Source organism: Geotrypetes seraphini, chromosome 11, assembly GCF_902459505.1.
Source record: "Geotrypetes seraphini chromosome 11, aGeoSer1.1, whole genome shotgun sequence".
NCBI classification, from domain to species: Eukaryota; Metazoa; Chordata; class Amphibia; order Gymnophiona; family Dermophiidae; genus Geotrypetes; species Geotrypetes seraphini.
In genome coordinates, this window is record NC_047094.1 from 68345336 (window position 1) to 68367782 (window position 22447).

General features: G+C 45.1%; 2 protein-coding genes across 9 annotated transcripts in view; one reads left to right on the plus strand and one right to left on the minus strand.

Moving 5' to 3' along the window:
• LOC117369233 overlaps nt 1-4000 on the minus strand; it is a 111981-nt gene extending 107981 nt beyond the window's left edge. For 2 of the 3 annotated variants that reach the window (XM_033963477.1, XM_033963476.1), the window contains exon 1: nt 3362-3862. The gene's annotated coding sequence lies outside the window, so the exon portion shown is untranslated. The other variant, XM_033963474.1, reaches the window with a different exon arrangement.
• Nucleotides 3813-22447, plus strand: part of PAFAH1B3 (platelet activating factor acetylhydrolase 1b catalytic subunit 3) — a 99059-nt gene continuing 80424 nt past the window's right edge. For 2 of the 6 annotated variants that reach the window (XM_033963479.1, XM_033963483.1), the window contains exons 1-2: nt 3813-3856; nt 5163-5265. In XM_033963479.1, the coding sequence (XP_033819370.1) occupies nt 3828-3856; nt 5163-5265 (132 nt within the window). In that variant the 5' untranslated portion in view covers nt 3813-3827. Of the gene's footprint in view, nt 3857-3974; nt 4078-4372; nt 4619-5162; nt 5266-22447 lie in introns of those variants that run through there. The other 4 variants (XM_033963482.1, XM_033963484.1, XM_033963481.1 and 1 more) reach the window with 4 other exon arrangements.

Sequence of the window (22447 nt, forward strand, 5' to 3'; positions counted from 1 at the left end):
ACCATACTGTTGTTTGATTGTGTTATTGACCCAGGGGAGGGGGGGAGGGGAACAGTCTCACCTGATGTTTTCTTGAGCACTGTACTGAAGAGTTACTGTACATCATTTTATCATGTGGGACTGTGGGGGGGGACTTCATAGCTACTGTTAGCATTTTGCTTTGTTGTCTGTGGTGTACTGTTATGCATTATTTTTCAATAAACAAAAACTTTGGGGGGGGAGGAAGAATACAAACTAGTGCAACAAACACAACAACTTTAAGCAAGATACCAATAAGAAAATGCACTCAAAACCTAGGAAGGATTCATCCTCAAAAAAACAAACAAACTTCAAAAGGGTGTCCACAAGCAAAGAGCCTCCTATAGGAGACGGAATGTTAAACTATTCTTCCCAATACTCCTACTACATGCTCTGCCTTGCCCAAGGTGTCTATGATAGCGAGTGTCATATTCCTAGAAAAATGGAGATGAATGTGTCTGCAATTTGTCTCACAAATCCTTAACTAATTTTAAGTCTTTATAAATCAGCAATTTACCCCTGAAAGGAAGCTTCCCCAACTGCAATTTGGACGCTGCATTAGCAGCCCAATTCTGCAACTCCAAAAGACACTGAGCTGTTCCCCAGAGCCATAGTCAAGTCAAAATTCACCAAATCGTAAAAGGCACCAGCCATACACACCAGACCTGCTTCCAACCTGGTGATCTGATCCTGCTTTTGCTGATCAGTATCTGTGCCCACATGTTCACTTTGCTGGTGCCAATGAAGGCAAGCAACAGAAGCTTATAGGCCAAGGGAGACTACATCAAATGCTTGTTTCAGGGCTATCTTCCTGTTCCTATAGATCTTTAATGGGCTTTAATCCTTCCACTGGAAATGTAGTCTTAGTTACCATAGTAACCATGGAATTTATCCTGGGTTGCTGAAATTTTTCCCTTTCCTCCAGAAGCAAAGCAAAGCTCTGCCAACTTTTTAGATTTCCATCAAGGGGAATCCTGCTCCACTGAAATAAAATCCTGGATACCAAACTGCATGGGAAATGGTAGAGTTGAACCCCTGAACCTCATCATAATGGAGTTTCCATGAGCTGAACTGTTCAAAGTTGTTAAAATGCATACAGATTGTGAAAAATTGTAGGCAGACCTTAGGAAATTGGAAGACTGGGCATCCAAATGGCAGATGAAATTTAATGTGGACAAACGCAAACTGATGCACATAGGGAAGAACAGGGAAGTAAGAAAGAAAAGAAAAGGAGAAATGCTGCACATTGAGCAGGAGAAAAAGATGGGAAAAGATACAGGAGACATGAAGAAGGGAAGATGCTGGATTACGGAGGAGATAAGTAGGAAAGAAAAGGAAGAATGCTGGACACAGGGGATAGAAAAAGGGAAAGAGTAGATTTGGGGAAGGAGAGAACGATATGGACTGGGAGAGATTGAAAGCTGTGGATACTTAGATGCAATAAAAAAGGGGATGGAATGGTGAAGAGGAGTGAAATCTGGACAGAAAAGCATAAATGGATAAGCGCTGAAACTGAAAGATCAATATCTAAGATGGGTTAGGAGAGGAAGTGATGACTGGAGGACAGGAAAAAATGGCAAATGGCCAGGAGACCCTCTTAACAGTAACAAGACAAAAAGAGGAAATTAGAAACTAGACATAGACAATTAGAAGAATAAAATGATCAGACAACAAAGGAAGAAAAAAATGTAACTGGAATGTGTCAGCTTTTGCAATTTACATATGTTATATTTATATTTTGAACTAAACTAAACTAAACTAAACCTTAAGTTTGTATACCGCATCATCTCCACAGAAGTAGAGCTTGGCACGGTTTACAAGAATTGATATAGAAAGGAACTACAATGAAAAGTAGAAGGACTTAGTATATCGAAGAGGGAGGGGTCATTGCATTTTAGAGAAAAGCCAAGTTTTCAAATGTTTTCGGAAGAGTTGGAGGGAGGTCAGGCTCCGAAGCAGGGTAGTAAAGCTGTTCCAGAGTTCGGTGATCCTGAAGAAGAGGGAAGTCCCTAATTTTCCTGCATGAGATATGCATTTTAAAGAGGGGAAGGATAGTTTTAATTTTTGAGTGGATCTGGTGGTGTTGGGATTAGAGGAGTTCCAAGATAGTGGAAAAAGGGGAGGCAGGATGCCGTGTAGAGACTTGAAGGTTAGGCAGGTGCATTTGTAGTGAACCCTAAGGATTACTGAGAGCCAGTGAAGCTTAGACAGAAGCGGGGAGACGTGGTCAAATTTGCTTTTTGCGAAGATTAGTTTAGCCGCGGTGTTCTGAATCCGCTGGAGTCTATGAAGGCTTTTCTTTGTTAGGCTTAAGTAGATGGAGTTACAATAATCCAGTCTGAAAAGAATGATGGATTGTACGAGCACGGCAAAGTGTTGATGATGGAAGCAAGATCTCACTTTCCTTAACATGTGAAGATTGAAAAAGCATTTTTTTACTAAGGAATTAAGGTGGTCGTTGAAGGACAGTGTGGAATCAATGATGATACCCAGAACTTTGCATGAGTGCTCAAGCTGCAATGTGGTGCCAGAGAATAGTGGGATGAGGGTGGGTAGCTGATCTAATTTTGGGCCGAGCCAAAGTAGTTTTGTTTATTTTGAAAAGTACAGTGGCAACATTCAGGCATGCCTGATGTAGATACAAAGAGACCAGATCAAATAAATAATAAACATAACATTTTGATAGCCAAATTGTGGGAAGAGGGGGCTCAAGGATCCAAGTACATCTTATCTACCATACTGTACGGTCATGAAATGGTTAACTGTTGTTTAAAATATTGCTCTGGCCTACATAGCTGAAAATAGTGTACAATCTAGTGTATGTCCCTACCTTACCACATTGTAAGCTAAATAGATAAGAGTTTGAGCCGTGATGTACCCTGCCCTTCTGTACATGTAACATTTAGACCTGTAAGATTTAGATAAGCAGAGAAATTAGCTAGTTTCCTATAGGACTATAAGTTGTATCCCTGAACCTATCATAAGTGCTGGCTTAGGACCAATAATAATTGTAGAAAAGTTATAGAAGTAACAAATGAAAATTGTAGTTTTTGCATATATTAGTTTGCGAAAAGGGCATAAAAGTTCGTGTATTTCCTGTTTCTGACACTCTAGTAGGCAGGCTGTTAACTGCACTAGAGTCCGGTATGCTGTAATAAATCTCTTGTACTTTCTTCACTCCTCTGACTTTGTGTGTCCAAGTGACCTTTCAATACCAACATCTTTTAATATAGTAGTTCCCTATTTGGGGAGATGTTTTGCATGATTACAAGCAGCATAACTAGAATTGACTATAAAGACCAAAATAAAATGCATGCTCTATCCAAAATCACATTTTACTTACAGTAAAATATTCCTGTGTTCACTGACTTCAATATTATTACAAAAAAAGGGGAAAAAATAATCAGGTGGACTTGTGTCAATTTCTTGTCTTGAAATCTAAAGATCATGTTGGGGACACAAATCCAATTTTCCCAGGATCCCCGAGGGTCAGTTTAACCATTAGGCAAACTAAAAGTTGCCCAGGGCAGCAAATATATATATGCGGTTAAGCATTTTCCCCAGGAAAGAAAGGTGCTGGGGTGTTCATGAATGTTGTATGAATTATTAAAATCTCAAAAGAAGGTGACTAGTAGCCTGAAAGTTAATGATGGGTAGGAGGCAAGATTATGCCCTTATGCCCTATGGCCCTTATGCTCTTGCATCAGCTGTTTCATCTCCTCATCAATTCATACAACCTAACTGGCAATGACCATTAAAATCAGTTTCTTATCCTCCACACCTGTTTGAATGAAAACCATAACTAGGAAATGATGGAAGAAATATCTATTGATCAAAGGTAAGTTCGGACCTTAACTGTCATGCGCCCTTTGCTTCGTTTCACTATAGCTGCCCACTCTCATGCGGTTTGGCCAAGGCCCGTTAGACGTACGCCTCCATTCAGTTACACACACTCTCCATCCTCGAGGCAAGGGAAACAGTACCGCAGGGGATGGAGCTGAGCATTACGTCACCCTAGCGACCAGCTGCTGCTTTAGGAACTCAGCAATGATAGAACAGGTAGGGGGAAAGAAGGGAACCACGCCTAGGATGCAGCCGCTAGAGGCTAGAACATTTTCTCCCTCACGTTGGAGAATTGGTACTTCCCAACCTCCTACCGGATGGAAGCATGCTGGCAGAGACGTTTTAACTTAGCATAGTGAAAAATAAGAGTTGAGCTTTTATAATTACATGAGTTTTATAAATCAACTTTTATTTTATATTCTTTTTTTTAAGTAACAATTCTGGACCGAAAAAATATTTTCAAGTCAACCGCACTCCGAGGGACCGCGCGCCGCAGACTAACGGCCGTTGGCGGCTCAGTCCATATCTCAGTATGCTGGAGGGGGAAGCGGAAAAGTCATACTTTACTCTTTTGTTTCAACCTTAGCCCTACCACAAGAATTCGAGTAGCGGCTCCTAGGTATTGCAGGGTGGGGATCTCTTTACACAGATAGTAGTGGTCTTCAACGCCTCCCTATCTCTGGAGAATGGTTTTCTCCTAGCACAACGCACGCGAATTTCTTCTAAACCCGGAGATTTGTTGTTTCTGGCTGTAAAGGTGAGGAAAGGGGTCAAGCAGTTGCCTTGGGGAAAGGATTTAGGATGTTATTCTCCACCTTCCCTTCTTTTTCGGGATGGTACTTCCTGAAGTTTGATAATGCGTACAAGTGAAGATGGGGGTAGTTCTATGATAGTATGTTCCATTTTCTGGTGGGGGTGGAATGGGGCGAAGGAACGCCCAGTCTCGCTTTAGTTCAGTCGGCTGCGAGACAGGCTGGGAGACTAGGGAGTACGTGGCTACCAGAGCTTTGCGCTGCGCCTACGTTCGGATCCTCCCTTAGCTGCTCGGTTCTCTTGGTATACCCCTGAGACAGACGCGGGTGATTTAGAGACATTCAAGCCCCACCCCTTCCTGCTTGGCATGCTGTTGAGGCAGAAAGTGCAGGCTGTGGTGGCGGCTGGAGTTTTTCATAAGCGGATCTTAACCCAGTTTTGAGCGGCTTTGTATAGTTAACATTCTGTTTGAAAAGAGTTTTGTTCATGGAGGTCTGACTGGAGCTGTTTTAGAACGCTGTCAAGTCTGATCCGATTCCCTGTTACAGGAGCCGGGGCAGTGGAGAGAGAATGAGTGATGGGGATAAGAATCCAGCCAGCACCCCGACCGCTGTCCTTGATGTTCAGGGAGACAATCGCTGGATGTCTCTGGTAAGAAGAGCCTTTTTCTCTTGGAATATGCAGTGGTTCCAGTCCAGTATGTATTTTTATTTTGTTTTGCATGAGAAGGTTAATGGGAGTAAAAGGGAAGTTCAAGGTAGGAGCATACCACATTTACTTGATCTAGGAGAGGAGGAAGGACTCCCCCCTGCCGCGCCATCGGTAAGGTTAGGTGATGGCTTCAAATCTGGAATAACAAACAGTCCTGGCTTTGCTTTATTGTATGTAAGAACTCAATAGTTTGGCGTCCAGCGAGAAAATAAAAACTAGAAATCCTGTAAATACAATAGGGCAATACTACATGTCTGTCTTCAGCGACCTTCTGTGCGTAAATAAGTTTTTCATGCTTAAAAAAAAAAAAAAGCTGTTGCTGATTTTGAGTGGGCTATCTTAACAGAGTATACACGTTAACTTCTTTTGAGAATTTTATTTTAGGCCTTGTCTGATAGAAAGAAATCTCTAACTGCTTTATTTGGATTAGATTCGTGGGTCAATCTCAAATTGATCAAATCGAGAAATCCCCATTGGAATTAATTCTGATCACATTTTAAAGATATGTTGGAGGTCTCATTGCAGACTTCAGAATTTTAGAATATGATTCCTTCTGATTGCAGAACTAGGGTCATTAGAAAATAAGCAATTTTTGAAATTAATATTTATTGTTGTTCAATAGTAATGCAAAGTTTGCAGTTTCTCTCTTTCAAACATTTAGCAGCCTGGAATTTTACCCATCTATTTAAATGCTTGGTGTTGAATTGAATATTTAATTTTTGAAGCGCATGCTTTTCAGCATTTTTCTTAAATTTTACCTAAAGTAGGCTGAAAATTATGCATAATATATTTTTCATGACAGTTTGGACGAAGTTCCTTTCCAGTGAAATGAAGCAAATATCAATTTGCTAGCTTGATAAGCTTGGTAACATAAGGCACAAACAGCTTATCTTTGGACGCATATTTATGGAAATATACGAGGGTAAATTAAAAAGTAAAGGCAAAATACATTTAGGGCTCCTTTTACTAAGGTGCACTAGCATTTTTAGTGCACACACACAAGATAATCGAAAAATTACTGCCTGCTTAAAAGGAGGTGGTAGCGGCTAGCACGCACGGCATTTTAGCATGCACTATTCTGCGCGTTAAGGCCCTAACGCACCTTTGTGAAAGGAGCCCTTAATAGCTTTCTTACAAGTAACTGTGAGCAATTGAACTTATCGCTTTTCCACATAGTCCCCATGCAAGATGATGCATTTGTTGTATTCAACTAGCTTCTGCATTCCTGCAGAGAAGTTTTTCGGTTGCTGCTAAAGTCAGGTGAGCACCGCTTCCTTTACTTCATCATGTTTTGTCTTTTGCTTTCAGGGTCGCAGTGATGCACCCATGTCTCAACGCCGGTGACGGTTTTCTCCAGAATAATCGGATCTTCTTCATACTGTCTCAGGAACTAGGTCGCAACCTCCACATGCTGTTGCTTGTGTAGATTAGTGACCTGTTTGAGAACCTATTGTGTGCAGACTTTCCTGTATCCTAAGTTTTCATGCATTACGGCAAATGCAGATCATAGCTGATGTCTCAATTAGCTGCAAATTTGGATATCGTTATCCGTCTATTTCCTCTAATCAAGGCATCCTCCCTGTCAATTTGTTCTTGTGTGCGTGGTGATGATGGGCAACTAGAACAACCTTAGTTCTTCCCGCTTTAAACCTTTTTACACACTCATAAACCTTTCGTCAATTCATGATGCTGTGTCTATACCGAGTCAATATCCGATGGTAAATTTCCACAGGTTTCACTCTCTCTGCCCAAAGAAAGTGCATTATTGCATGTTCTTTGATGGTGCAATCTTGTAATGGAGCTTCCATGTTTCTGACCTCATGGCTGCCACATGACTAAAATTCGAGCACTGCACTGTGAGTGGACGTACTGTCCAACAGGCAATATACAAATAGTACATGTGTTGCATTTCACTAGCTCTATTCCAGTTATCATATAATTTAACAATTGCCTTTTTGATTTGCCCTCATACTTAGCTGAAAATATGTAAAAAACAAACAAACAAAAAACCCCACTTCTATTACATAAGCACAGGAGTCTGTACGTTAGATGATCAATTCTTGCTAGCAAACTGCTTGCAGAAGGTTGTCGATCACCAGAGCAGGATTAATTCTTCGAGGGCCCCTAGACACACAAGTACACTGGGCCCTCTAGCCCTGCCCCGCCCATGCCCCACCCCCAAGAAAGAGACAAATTAATCTAATCATGTATTTTTTAATGGTATAACTTATGGGCAGACTGGATGGACTGTTCAGGTCTTCATCCCAGGACAAGCAGGCAGCATATTCTTAACTGACGGTGCCCCGGTACGGACAATTTTAGAGTGATTGCACTCTAAGAACTTAGAAAGTTGTTTTCTTCTTGGAAGCTTATCTTCCTTTTTTCTTTGTTCCTTATTGCAAAATTAAAAAAAAATAAAAAAAATTTCCTTTTTTCTTTTCTTATTTTCAGGTTCGCCCCGGCGGGGCCTGTTGCCACCATCGAAGCCTCCGCTTTCGATTTGGCGGAGGCCGTATTTACCTTTGGTGCCTTCAGTGCTTGGGTCCGGATCATAGGGCTTCCACCTGCACCCGTTGTGCTACTCTTAAGAAGCGTACCTTAAAAAACAGGCAGCTTCAACAAAAACTTCTGTTCGGTGCCGCGATGGCTGATCCTTCGGCATTGACACCGACTTCGGCGGCTTCTCAACCGGCACACACTTCATCGATGCCGCGTGACACCGTTCCGGCGTCGCACCCTTCAGGTAAGCCAGCTAAGAAGCCTTGCTCCTTGGAGCGTCCTCCGGTCGCTGTGGCAGAGAGTCCAGTCCTGCCGACCTCGAGGCGCCCCCGTAAACGCTCCGCCCCTATTGAGGTGAGTGCATCCTCCTCGGCCTCCTCATCCTCTGGGCGTCGAGCGGCACCGCAGGTACCGCAGAAAAAGAAAGCGATACCGGTGCCTTCCTTGGATGACCGTATTGCGGCTGTCCTTCAAGTCCAGCTGAAAGAGCAATTACAGCAGCTTCTTCCTGCACTGTTGGCACCGAACCTTCCAGTTCCGGTTCGGTCTGAGCCGCCGGTACTGGCCATGGAGCAGCCGCTATTGTCGGCTTCCACTCTTTCGGTACCGTTCCATTCTGCCTCCTCGGCTTCCATGCCAGTATTATCGGCGGAACCCAGAGGCCTCCATTGGGCTGTTCAAACGACCGAACCTCCACTGCTATCTGATCACTCCCGGCACCAGCAACCTCTAACTTCCCCAGGTACCACCTCTATACGATCCGGGAAATCGGTACGCAAAACCTGGCATGCTGAACCTTCGACACCGGACTCCCGGGGTTGAGCCTCTCAGGTATGGGACCCTGATCTGTGGGATGACTGAAGAGCCTTTGATGTTTGAGGACGAGGTTTCTTCAGCTGAGGAAGACCCCTCTCTGCAGGAACCTTCTAAACTGGAACATTCCTCCTTTACCTCATTTTTAAAGGAGATGTGTGAGTCTCTTTCAATTCCTTTGGAGGCTGAATCTAAAAAATCTAGGGCTTTCCTTGAAGCTTTGGACTTTGATCAGCCTCCAAAGGAATTTCTTAAATTGCCCCTCCATGACATTTTGAGGGAGACGTTTTATAAAAATCTCGAGACACCTTTAACCATCCCTGGTGCTCCTCGCAAGTTAGACACTTTGTACAAGGTCATTCCTATTCCAGGCTTTGACAAACCCCAATTCCCACATGAATCCTTGTTGGTTGAGTCCACTCTCAAAAAGTCTGCAGGCACTAGTGTCTATGCTTCTGTCCCTCCTGGCAGAGAAGGGAAGTCCATGGATAAGTTTGGCAAGCGGTTGTATCAGAATGCTATGCTTGCAAACCGATCCGTTAATTACGCATTTCACTTCTCCTTTTACCTAAAGCACCTCATTCAACAACTGGCTTCCTTTGAAAAGTACTTACCTGAACGGAAACTACCTTCTTTTCACCAATACACTTCCAGTCTGTTACAGCTCAGGAAATTCATGGTCCGTTCGATTTACGACACCTTCGAACTGACCTCGAGGGCTACTGCGATGGCTGTGGCTATGCACCGTCTCGCTTGTCTTAGGGTTTCGGAGCTTGATGTCAACCACCAGGACCGCCTTGCCAATACTCCTTGCCTCGGGGATGAATTATTTGGTGACTCTCTCGATTCCACCACACAAAAATTATCTGCACATGAGACTCGCTGGGACACTCTGCTGAAGAATAAAAAGAAACCTACACCTGCTTGGCCCTTTCGCCAACAATCTTCATATCAACGCCGCTACTCTGCTCGTCCCCTACCACCTGCTCCTCAGCAGCCTCAACGGCAGTGTCAACAGCAACGCCAACAGCCTCGTGCTCAACAGCAGCAACCGGAATCAACATTCACTAGTTTTCCTGCCACCTTCTTTGAAAAATCCTGAGACTGAGTCATGACTAATTTCAACATTTTCTCCATCCTAATATTAATTTGCCACAAGTCTTTTAGAGTCACTTCCTATTTATTTTCTTCAGAGCCTTCCAGATCCTCAACCATTGGTATGATTTGAGGCATTTTTTCATAGGATACTACATGGGCAGTCTGGGGCGCTGAGGCATCCTTAGAAGCACTAGTACCAACTTCGGGTGCCAGTTGAACAGGATTTAAAGGAGGGAGAGGAGGAGTTCTTTCAGGAGAGCTAAGTGAGGCTCCTGAAAATTGTTCTGATCTCTTAGTCTGTTTAGTATTAACCTCCATAGATGTCAAATGTTTATCCATTGGGCCTGAAGATACAGGAGTTGAGACTTTAACTTTTACTTTATGTTTCCCCATTAGAAGAAAATTTTTACAATATCATTATACAGACATAAATCAAAGGGGAGACTACTCACTAATCTCACTCCAACTGTATCCAAGTGGCTCCAAGGAGCTCCCAAGGAGCCTGCCCAACCGAAGTCTACTCAACCCTGTTGACTTCTTTCTCCAGGGCCTAGCCAGTCTTCCACCATCGTCCCTTCTGCCTCAACCCATAGGAGGACGTCTTTCTACTTTCCTCAGCCGTTGGGAGATAATCACTTCAGACCAGTGGGTTCTAAATATCATTCGCCACGGTTATTCTCTCAACTTTCAGACTCTTCTCACCCAAAGTCCTCCAAAAGAGTCTGCTGTGAACACATTTCAGTCCTCCCTCCTCCTTCAGGAGGTCCAATCCCTTCTTCTTCTGAACGCCATAGAGGAAGTTCCTCTAGATCAGAAGGGGCAGGGATTCTACTCCCGCTATTTTCTGGTTCCCAAAAAAAAACGGGGACCTCAGACCCATACTAGATCTCCCGGATCTCAACAAATGCTTTGTCAAGGAAAAGTTCAAAATGCTTTCTCTGGCCACACTTTATCCTCTTCTCACTCAGGGTGACTGACTATGCTCCCTCGATCTCAAGGAGGCCTACACTCACATCCCGGTCAATCTGGCCTCCAGACAGTATCTCCGCTTCATGATCAATCGCTGTCATTACCATTACAAAGTGTTACCCTTCGGTCTTGCCTCCTCTCCCAGGGTATTCACAAAGTGTCTCATTGTGGTGGCCGCTTTTCTACACTCTCACCATCTTCAAGTCTTCCCTTACCTGGACGACTGGTTAATCAAGGTTCCTTCATCTCAGGAAGTGCTTCATGCCACCAACCAGACCATCCTATTTCTCCAACTTCTGGGTTTCGAGATCAATCTGCTTAAGTCACATCTCATCCCCACTTAGCGGCTTCAGTTCATCGGAGCGATCTTGGACACTGTTCTCATGAGGACGTTTCTTCCATCCAATCGCCTTCAGACTCTTCTTCATCTCTGTCAGCAGGTGCTCCCACAGCTGTCCATCTCTGCAAAACAAATGATGAAACTCTTGGGTCACATGGCCTCAACAGTTCATGTCACCCCCTTCGCACGTCTTCACCTGCGCATTCCTCAATGGACCCTAGCTACCCAGTGGTCCCAGGTGACGGATCCTTGTTCGCGACACATATCTGTGACATTGTCTCTTTGACAGTCTCTGCAATGGTGGTTGAAATCTTACAATCTCTCCAGAGGCCTTCTGTTCCATCTGCCTCCTCATCATCTAGTCATCACCACAGACGCATCCCCATATGTCTGGGGAGCTCACTTGAACGATTTCCAAACCCAAGGTCTTTGGACTGCCCAGGAAAAGAAACATCACATCAATTTCCTGGAACTCAGAGCGATGTTTTATTCCCTCAAGGCTTTTCAGCATCTCCTCTTTCCTCAAGTTTTACTATTTTGCACAGACAATCAAGTAGCAATGTACTACATCAACAAACAGGGTGGGACGGGCTCTCGCCTGTTGTGTCAGGAGGCCCAAAAGATTTGGTCTTGGGCGACAGCTCGCCATTTATTCCTGAAAGCTGTCTACATCCAGGGAGAGCAGAATTCCTTAGCAGACAATCTCAGCAGAATTCTCCAACCCCACGAATGGACTCTCGATCCCATAACTCTCCAGTCCATTTTCGCTCAATGGGGCACTCCTCAGGTGGACAATCATCAACTGCCCCAATTTTGCTCCAGACTCTACTCTCCTCACCGTCTGGCAGCAGATGCGTTTCTCCTGGATTGGACCAATCTATTCCTTTATGCATTTCCTCCTCTGCCTCTCATGTTGCGGACCTTGTTCAAGCTCAAGAGGGAACAAGCCACCATGATTCTCATCGCTCCACAGTGGCCCAGGCAACATTGGTTCTCCCTTCTGCTTCAACTCAGTTCCAAGGAGCCCATACTTCTTCCACTGTTTCCTTCTCTGCTTACTCAGCATCAGCAGTCCCTCCTACATCCCAACCTACAGTCTCTGCACCTGACAGCTTGGTATCTCTCGGGCTGACCTCGGCTCATTCACTTCTTTTCTCAGCCTGTCCGTTCTATTCTTGATGCTTCCAGGAAGCCGGCCGCTCTTCAGTGCTATCAACAGAAGTGGACCCGGTTTCTTCCTGGTGCCTTCTGCATCATCATGATCCTAGCAGTAGAACTAGTGTTGGATTATCTCCTTTCTTTGTCTAACTCTGGTCTCAAATCTACTTCTATGAGAGTCCACCTCAGTGCCATTACTGCTTTTCATGAGCCAGTTCACGGAACACCTCTTACTGCTCATCCTTTGGTTTCCAGATTCATGCGGGGACTTTTCAGTGTGAAACCACCTTTCAAGCCCCCTCCTGTGGTCTGGGATCTTAATGTGGTTCTTTCCGCCTTAATGAAGCCTCCTTTTGAACCATTGGCCACAGCTCATTTCAGATTTCTCACTTGGAAAGTGGTCTTCCTTATTGCTCTCACCTCTGCCAAGAGAGTCAGTGAATTGCATGCACTAGTTGCCGATCCACCTTTTACAGTCTTTCACCATGACAAGGTGGTTCTGCGTACACATCCAAAGTTCCTCCCTAAGGTTGTATCTGACTTTCATCTTAACCAGTCCATTGTCCTGCCTGTATTCTTCCCAAAACCTCATTCTCATCCTGGAGAACAGGCTTTGCATACTTTGGACTGTAAGCGTGCTTTGGCTTACTATTTAGTGCGCACTAAGCCTCACAGATCGTCTCCCCAACTTTTTCTGTCCTTTGATCCAAATAAGTTGGGACATCCTGTTTCTAAACGTACGTTATCCAATTGGCTTGCTGCTTGCATCTCATTCTGTTATGCTCAGACCGGACTGCCAGTGGAAGGATCTGTCACGGCCCATAAGGTTAGAGCTATGGCAGCGTCTGTAGCTTTCCTCAGATCAACTCCTATTGAGGAAATCTGCAAGACTGCTACTTGGTCCTAAGTTCATACTTTCACATCTCATTATTGTCTGGATGCATTCTCCAGACGGGCTGGACACTTCGGCCAATCTGTTTTACAAAATTTATTTTCCTAATGGCCAACCTTCCCTCCATCCCTCTTTTTGTTAGCTTGGAGATCACCCATCAGTTAAGAATATGCTGCCTGCTTGTCCTAGGATAAAGCACAGTTACTTACCGTAACAGGTGTTATCCAGGGACAGCAGGCAGATATTCTTACGTCCCACCCACCTCCCCGGGTTGGCTTCTTAGCTGGCTTATCCTAACTGGGGACCGCGCGCCTCCGTCGGGCGGGAAGGCACTAGCGCATGCGCAGTGCTGCCTAACTAGAACTTTCTAAGTTCTTAGAGTGCAATCACTCTAAAATTGTCCGTACCGGGGCTCCATCGGTGCCGTCACCCATCAGTTAAGAATATCTGCATGCTATCCCTGGATAACACCTGTTACGGTAAGTAACTGTGCTCATTTACTCTGTCGTCATTTACTATGTTACTATATTAAACACGACGCCCCCGTCCACCACCCGTCTGCAGCCAGCGTTCCCTAAACAGGAGGAGCACCTACCTGCCTCCGGCTCCCACCCTCCCCAGATCACATAACATGATCCCGGGCAGAGCTTCACTTACCTGCAGTGTGCCTCGATCTCCGGGCTGAAACCAGCCAAAGACACTACTGCGGGATTCACTTTATAATCTTGTCCTCCCCAGAGAAGCCCATGGAACTGTGCCACTTCAGCCACTGCCTCCTCCTCCTTCCTCGAATGGCAGCCACCGCCCCCTTCTTGCTGCTGCCACTCAATGGTATTACTATTTATTATTTTTAATTAGTAGCCCAGAGCGAGAGAAGGGAGACGCTGATGTCACAAGTGTGTCATTTTATTTTTCCAAGGGAAAAAGCAAAACCCCAGCACAGTGGCATACCTAGCATATGTGACACCTGGGGCCCAATATTTTTTACACCCCCCATCTGTATGAAAAACATGATTTTTAGTAACAATCCACACGTCGCACAAGAGGGTATCTAGGAAAAGGCAGCATCTTACATACTGTAGTGAGCAGTACAACAGCAATTCACCCATTGCAAAACTAAACAAGCCAGACTAGTACAGATCAATCCTGCACAGTCAATCCTAACTGAAAACCATGTTTTTCGAACACAGAAAACACCGTCGCCTAGTATGGCATATGTAATCACAAACTAACCCCTCCCACTTTTAAAAAAAACTATAGTGCGGTTTTTAGCCACGGTGGTAACAGCTCAGACACTCATAGAATTCTGAGCATCTGAGCTGTTACCACCACAGCCAGCACTAAAAAATGCTCTACGGTTTTGTAAAAGGGAGGATAAAATAGAAATACGTAGACAAAGGTTAAATTGAACCACCAAGAAGCTGGATTCTGCGTACAATGCAACTCCACAGAAAGAGCGATGCATCTCCCCTAAACCAAAAAAACCCAAAACATTTTTTCTACCTTGTCTTCTCTGGTTTCTGCTTTCCTCATCTTTTTGTCACTCTTCATTTCATCCACTGTCTACCCTCTCTCTGCCCCTTCCATGTGGCATCTTCTCTCCCTTCCTGCCTCCAAATGTCTGGCATCTCTCTCCTTTCTTTCCCTCCAACCCAATTCCATCCAGTATCCTTCCCCCTTATGTCTCTCTCCCCTTTCCCTGCACATCAATTCCATCAGCATCTGCCCCCTTTCTCTCCCTCCACCACCCATCCATACCACCCTGCTCCCTTTCTCTCCCTCCACCACCCTTCCATGCTCCTTTCTCTCTCTCTCCAAACAACTGCAAGGTCCCGCGCTGCCAGCTCTGCTCTCTGAGCTCCTTGGCAAAAGGCAGCCTGAAAGCAGAAATCGTTAGAACAGCTGGCGGTATCGATGGTAATGCAGTCGACTCTGCTCCAGGAAGGTCCCGCGGTGACTGCGTCTGCCGGTCCATCCCCTTCTGATGTCACTTGCTCTAGAAGAAGTAAGTGACGTCGGAAGGGGATGGGACCGGCAGACGCAGTCATCGCAGGACTTTCCTGGAGCAGAGCTGGCCATATTGCCGTTGATGCCGGGGGGGGGGGGTAATCCTCCTTCAGCAGACCCCCCCCCTGACAATTTTGGGCCCTAGGCAAGTGCCTACTGGGCCTACCCATTAATCCATCCCTGTCGATCACAACTTTCAACTCTTCTTCCTTCACCTGTGGAGTATAGCATCCTCTTCAGTTTTTTTTCCTTCTGCAAGCAAACTGAGAAGGTGTTCTGATCTGCTTTGTCCATTTTTTAGTTTTGAGTATTTTTCTTCAGTTTCGTGAAGCTTCGGTACTTGGAGGACCCCCATCTTTGAGGCTGCTCTTCCTGGAAGAGGATGCAGACTTTACAAGAGCGGACTGCAGCTCACAGGGCAACCCAAGTGTACCTGATAAGCCAGCCTGCTTTTGAGATTGGGGGTCCATTCCCCTGGGAGCCAACTCACCCTCTGATTTATTAGAGGCTTGCGTGCAGGCTGTGGGTTTTAGGGAGCTGGCTGTATTATCCCCCCCTCCCCCCCTTGTTGTGCCATGAGAAACTATGGAGGTGGAGTCCTCGATCGGTGTCTGTCCGACTGGCAGTCTGAAGATATCCATTTATGGATTTATTCCCACAAGGTTTTGAGGCAGAAAGTCTTTGTTCAGTTAGGCTGAATAAAAGTTGACACAGGCCTCGAACCACCTTGATTAGGATCAAAATCGGGCCAGTTTTGTGCTGGATGGTCAGCTGAGGAGCTTCCATTTACCATGTCCTGCTGGAGCCTCGTGCTCAGCCTCTGAGTTCTCTTGGGGTGGGGAAACTCAGGGGGTCCAGGTGGTAGGGAGAAATCCCTTCCAGAGACCACAAACAGCGAAGGTGCAAAATGCAAGTGCTGGACTCTCTGGAGGCCAAGAGAAGCCAATATGAGGTCCTGCAGGGATCTGTGGAACCACCTGTTCAAGAATTTAACCCCCCCCCCCCCCGGCCAACAGAGAAAGCTAGCTCCCAGCCTAAGTGATAAAGTGGAGCAGGACTGGGAGGATTGGAGGTTAGACCCCATGCCTTTATTTTCCTGGGGCTTAGCTGCTTTCTTGGAGGATTCTGGTTCCTTGTCAGGGACCAGGAGTCAAGAGGCGATAGTTGCTCTTGATAAGGGAGAAGATCCATTGATGTGGTAGCGCTTTAAATTGGTTACCATCCCATTTGTTGTTACAGATGCACTCAGGGAGTTGGAGCACAAGCAGCCATCCACTTCATAGTGCATGGTCATGAGAGGCACAAATGCTCAGATCATCTTTCTTCCTGTTCATTTAGACATCACCTTGCTGGTCACTGAGCAATGGGAGACTCCGGAAGGCTCACTGAAGGTGGCAGAAACTGTCCAAACTTACCCTGTTTAGTCAGCTAAAGGTGGATTCCACAGTGGCTTAACTTCCTAGTGAGGGAGGAGTGATAAAGGATGCAGAAGATCACAAGGTGGACATGTTTGTTACAAGGCAATTTGAAGCACTAACTTTGGGAATTAAAGCTGCAGTGGCAGCCTTGTTTGTGGCAAGGGCCTGCCACACCAGGTTAAGACTGTGTTCTGCTGAGGAGGAGGATGTCTGCCCCTGGCTGGTGCTGAAAGGGGTGGTTATGTGGCAAATGCTCTATATCACAGTTCTTCAACCGCCGGTCCGCGGACCGGTAACGGTCCGCAGGAAATTTTTGCCGGTCCGCACAGGACCGGCAAGATTGACTCATTTGAACTTCCTGCCGGTCCGCGCAGGACCGGCAAGATCAGCATCGGAAGCGTGCGCTGGGCCGGAGAGATCTTGGGGAGCCTCCGACAGTGGCTTTCTCCCCTCTCTGCAGCTCTCCTTTACTTCCCAGCGCAGCGATTCACGAAGGCAGCCTCAGGGCTTTTGCTGAGTCGCGGCTGCCTCTGATGATGCAACTTCCTCTTTCCTCAGAGGCGGCGCGACCCAACAAAGGACCCGAGGCTGCCTTCGTGAATCGCTGCGCTGGGAAGTAAGAAGAGCTGCTGGGAGGGGAGAAAACCACTATCAGTTTGGGAAGCTGCTGGGCAGGGGAAAAAAGGGACAGCTGCTACTGGAAAGGGAGAAGGAGAGATGCTTCTGGGAGGGGAGGAGGGAAAGGAATCTGGGAAGCTGCTGGGCCAGGAAAAAAAAAGGGACAGCTGCTACTGGAGAGGGAGAAGGAGAGATGAATCTGGGAGGGGAGGAGGGAAAGGAATCTGGGAAGCTGCTGGGCAAGGAAAAAAAGGGACAGCTGCTACTGGATAGGGAGAAGAAGGAGAGATGCTTCTGGGAGGGGAGGAGGGAAAGGAATCTGGGAAGCTGCTGGGCTAGGAAAAAAAGGGACAGCTGCTACTGGAGAGGGAGAAGGAGACGGAGAGAAGCTTCTGGGAGGGGAGGAGGGAAAGGAATCTGGGAAGCTGCTGGGCAAGATAAAAAAAGGGACAGCTGCTACTGGAGAGGGAGAAGAAGGAGAGATGCTTCTGGGAGGGGAGGAGGGAAAGGAATCTGGGAAGCTGCTGGGCAAGGAAAAAAGGTACAGCTGCTACTGGAGAGGGAGAAGGAGAGATGCTTCTGGGAGGGGAGGAGGGAAAGGAATCTGGGAAGCTGCTGGGCAAGGAAAAAAAAGGGACAGCTGCTACTGGAGAGGGAGACGGAGAGATGCTGCTGGGAGGGGAGGAAGGGAAGAGAGTTACTGCTGGACAGGAGGAGGAGGGAAAGGAGAATGAAAAAAGGAAGGAAACAGCTGGCAGAGAGATTAGAGGAGGGGAAGGGGAGACACAGGCATGAGAAAGTAGAGAGATTGATGATAGGAAGGGGTCAGCAGAAAAATAAGCAGAGGGACAACGATGATAGATCTGGTGTAGGAGAGATAAAAATGAAGAGAGCAGTGAAGCTGGAATGAATCATGTAAATAGGAGAGAGGGGCACAAGCTGGATGGAAAGGGGAGAGGGACATAGAAAGAAGACAGATATCATATGGAAGGGGGAGAGGACAGATAGTGGATGGAAGGAAGGGGCAGATGCTGGATTGAAGAGACAGAGAGGGCATACGCTGGAAGGAAGAGAGTGAAAAAAAGATTGAAAGCAGAAACCAGAGACGACAAAAGGTAGAAAAAAATAATTTTATTTCTATTTTGTGATTAGAATATATCAGATTTGAAATATATATCCTGCTAGAGCTGGTTTTAGACATAACTGGGGACTGCAAAACCCAGGCAGTGCTTCTTTAGCTTTCAGCTGGCTTAGGGCGCTCTCTGACCAGGGGGCAGTTGCCCTAGTTGCACTCCCCTAAAACTATTCCTGTCATGTGTTACTTCAGTATTCTGTTAGCATGATATTTTTGTGTAGCATTCTGTAATAATTTGGCTTGTTCAGTTTTCTTGATAGTAGAGGGGATATATGTGAAGGGGAGGGGAGACAGGGGTTTTGTTGATCCTTGCTCTGAATTATTTGTATTTATAAAATGACAATTCTACAGAATATTGTTTCTTTTTATACTTTAATAAAATACATTCAATATAAAATCATAACTGAGGCTTGTGTGGATGGGATCAGATGATTTGTGGGGACCGAGCTCGCGGAGATGGGGCGGAAACGGGATTTTTAAATTTTAGTCCTAGTAGTTTGCCGGTCCACAAAATAATTATTTTTTTTCTGCCGGTCCACGGGTGTAAAAAGGTTGAAGAACACTGCTCTATATCATTGTTCAACCTTTTGACACTTATGGACCGGCGGAAATAAAAGAATTATTTTGTGGACAGGGAGTTGAAGAACACTGGGCTAAGTTGTGGGCCAGACTCCACCCCAGACCCCGCCCCCATAATAGTACTATACTTCTTCATCAATATTCACGGGGGTTAAGGGAAGAGCCGGCCTCAAATATTAAAAAACAGCGAATGAGATTTGGGCCGGTTCTGACGCACCCACTGCCTTCCCCCCCAAATCCCAGACCTTACCTTAAGTCATCTGAGACTCCCTGGAACCTTACCTGGTGGTCTAGCGGGCTTTCGGGGCAGGAGCGATCTTCTACGCTCCTGTCCTGTGCAGATCACTCATAGGAAATGGCTGCTGTGAGCTCCCCTCGTAGTCTCGAGAGCCTGCAGGGGGAGGAAGGAGCCCCTGCATAACTATAGGTGGTTATGCCTAGGTTATCCAGGTATGTTCCGAGAGAGGCAGTGTATAGGTTGAAGAGAGTAGGGGGATAGTGGGGATCCTTGTGGAACGCCGCAGGGGTTGGACCAAGGTTCAGATTTTTCTTTATCTGATTTTACTGTGTATGTTCTGGATTATAGGAAGCCTTCAAACCAAGAGTATACTTTATCTGAGATACCTATTGCATCCAAAATTTGCAGTAGGATGTTATGGTCTACCAGGTCAAATGCTGTCAGGTCCAGTTGTATGAGGAGCATTTTTTTTCCTGTGCTGAGGTGTTGTCTGGCTGTGTCAATGAGGGAGCCTAGTAATGTCTCAGTGCTGAAGTTGAATCTGAAGCCAAATTGCGTGGGGTGAAGTATATTATGGTTTTCAAGATAGTTGGTGAGGAGTTTGGCTACTAGTCCTTCTGTCAGTTTGACATATAGAGAAAGGTATTGAGGCAATGGGTCTGTAGTTGGATGGTATGTCTGGTCCTTTTGGATCTTTTTGGATTGGGGTGATGATGATTTCGCTGAGGTCAGTTGGGAAGAGGCCGTCTGTGAGCATGGTTTGAATCCATTGTAGAAGCAGAGTACGGAATTTTGTGCTGGAGGTTGTAAGGAGATATGATGGGCAGTGGTTGCGGTCATTAGATGCGTGGCTGTACTTTTTGTAGAGTTTGAGTTCAGACCATTGTATGTTGGGGAATTGAGACCATGTTCTGTCTGCTGCAGTTGATTCTTTATCTGTGGGATGAATTGTGATTTGTTTAGGTGGGATGGGGTACAATTGAGGGTGGCTTTGGCATTTGTAATTTTGTTCTTGAAGTGTTCTGCTAAGAGGGTGGCTGAGGGGGGTGGGGTATTGTTAGTGGTTGTGTAAGGTTTGGTGTCTGTTAGGTCTTTTAATATTTGGAATAGTTTTTTGGTATCTTGGGTTTCTGTGTCTATTAGATTAGTGTAGTGTGTTTTTCTCTTGTCCTTTAGTAGTAGTTTGTATTGTTTGTTAATTTTTTTCCAGGCGGTTTTCGTGTGATCTAGTTTAGTTTTTCTCCATTTTCTTTCTAGTCGTCTGCATTGTCTTTTAAGTATGAGTAGTTGTCAAACCATTGATCTGATCTTCTGCTGATTCTAGTTTTGGTTTGTAGTGGAGCTACACCCACTCCATCCCCTTTGCCCTCTCCCACCCACACTGGTGCTATGGTGTAAACAAAATAAACAAAAAAGACTTTTCCTCTCTCTATTAAATCCTAGCTCATGTTCGCGGTCTAATACCAGCTCTGGCAGGATACACATTTCAAATCTGACATTGTAATCACAAGGATAGCACAAGAGTGTGTGTGTGTGATATATCATGGTAAAAGATTGCTAATCATGCAGGATTATATGAGGAATTAGACAAGATAAAGTGAACCTACCGAAATAACGTGATCTTACAAATGTGGGATAACCTCAAAGGCTAGGTTAGCCTTTAGAAAACTAAACAACTATAAAACCAAAAAATGTGCAAAGTTGCATAACATCAAAAGTAAAAAAATAAATAAAAAAGTAAAAAATAGCGCTATATGGTGTCATAAAAGTAAAAATTAGGTGAGAAAATAATGACTCAAAGTGGAGCATAAAAAGCTCTACTACAACCACAAAGTGATAAAAGGAGGAGCTTCAAGCACAAGGGATTACCAAAATGGACCCAATTTAAACCGGATAAATGGAAAATCAATCATAACTACAAAATAAAATACCATGACGTTAAAATGTAATTATAGTATACACCATAGCATGGCTTAAAACAACAGTACTAATGTAGGATAAAATATAAAATAAATCTTATAAAAACATGAAGAGAGAATTAGTGAAAAAGGGCAAAAACATGACAGCAAAGAAACTAAAAGTCCATGTAGGGACGTGCAGAGATCAACCTGTGCATATAATGTGATACAAGCACCAATGTGCTAGAGCGATCCGAGTGAAATGATGGGAAACCTAAATAAAAATGGTCTAAACCTAATCTGGCCACCAGGTAGCACAGAATCTGAGTGCAGGAAACACGATAATATAGGACACCGCCACAAGAGAGTAAAAGCACAAACATGTGCACAGGAACTCAAGTGACAAGACGCTCCTAACAAATAGTATGAGGATACATACCGACAACAGCAGATATGTGAAAGGAGGCAGGATGCAGCATGCACACAAGAGACTAGAAAGATAATAAGGACCGTGCAGGAAATCCAACAACAAATATAAATGTAAAACGAAGTAGTGTTAGCATTGATATGCTAGAAACAATCCAAACAAGAGAAGATATAGATCGACTAAAAAGTGAATAAATAAATAGGACTTACCCAAATAGAGCCGCAAATAGGCACAAGATATGCAGTGTAAAAAGATGCCGTGGGAAACAGAAAGCAAGGATATGCTAAGGGAATGTGACCTGGAGGCACATGATTGGAGGAGAACAATACCATGTGATGAGCAGTGTGAGAGAGTAAGTGGCTGTGTCAAAACTATCAGCCGGATTGTAGGCAGTGCAAAAAGGGAGGGGGGGAACTGAGGCAAAATTACATGAAGGCACGGGAAAGAGGGCACCAAATCAAGAGGCCGTTTTTTTTTTTAATTTATAAAGAAATCGATTCGAATCGATTCACCTAAAGTGAATCGAATCGGAAATCGGGCAGCACTAATGTGTAGCGGTCTTACCAGAGGGATGGGGACCAGGTTCCGTTAGGTGTTTGAATTTCTGGGGTGGATGGTTGATGGGTCATGAAGGCTGCAATGTCAAGTTGGTGTCCTTTTTCATGCGTGGTTTGTGGATTTAGGATTTGGAAGGATAGGGCATTGAGAAATGATAGACAGTTTTTCTGCTGGTTTGGATGCTTGGTCTTCAAGGTGAATGTTTAGATCTCCTAGGATGAGTTTTGGTATATGAAGTTTTCAAATTCAGGTCTTACTGTGGTCCAGTTTCCTGGTGTTATGTAGCAGAGCATGCAGTTTAGTGAGTTTTTTAGAGTGGTGCTTGAGAGATGGCAGGCAAGGAAGTCAATTTGTGGGATGGACGTTTAATCGAGTATATTTAGGGTTAGGGAGTCCTTGATTAAGATTGCTAACCGATACGCTAAGTATGGTAACCGATAGTATATTCATGCCTACTAACGTAGTACAGTCATGA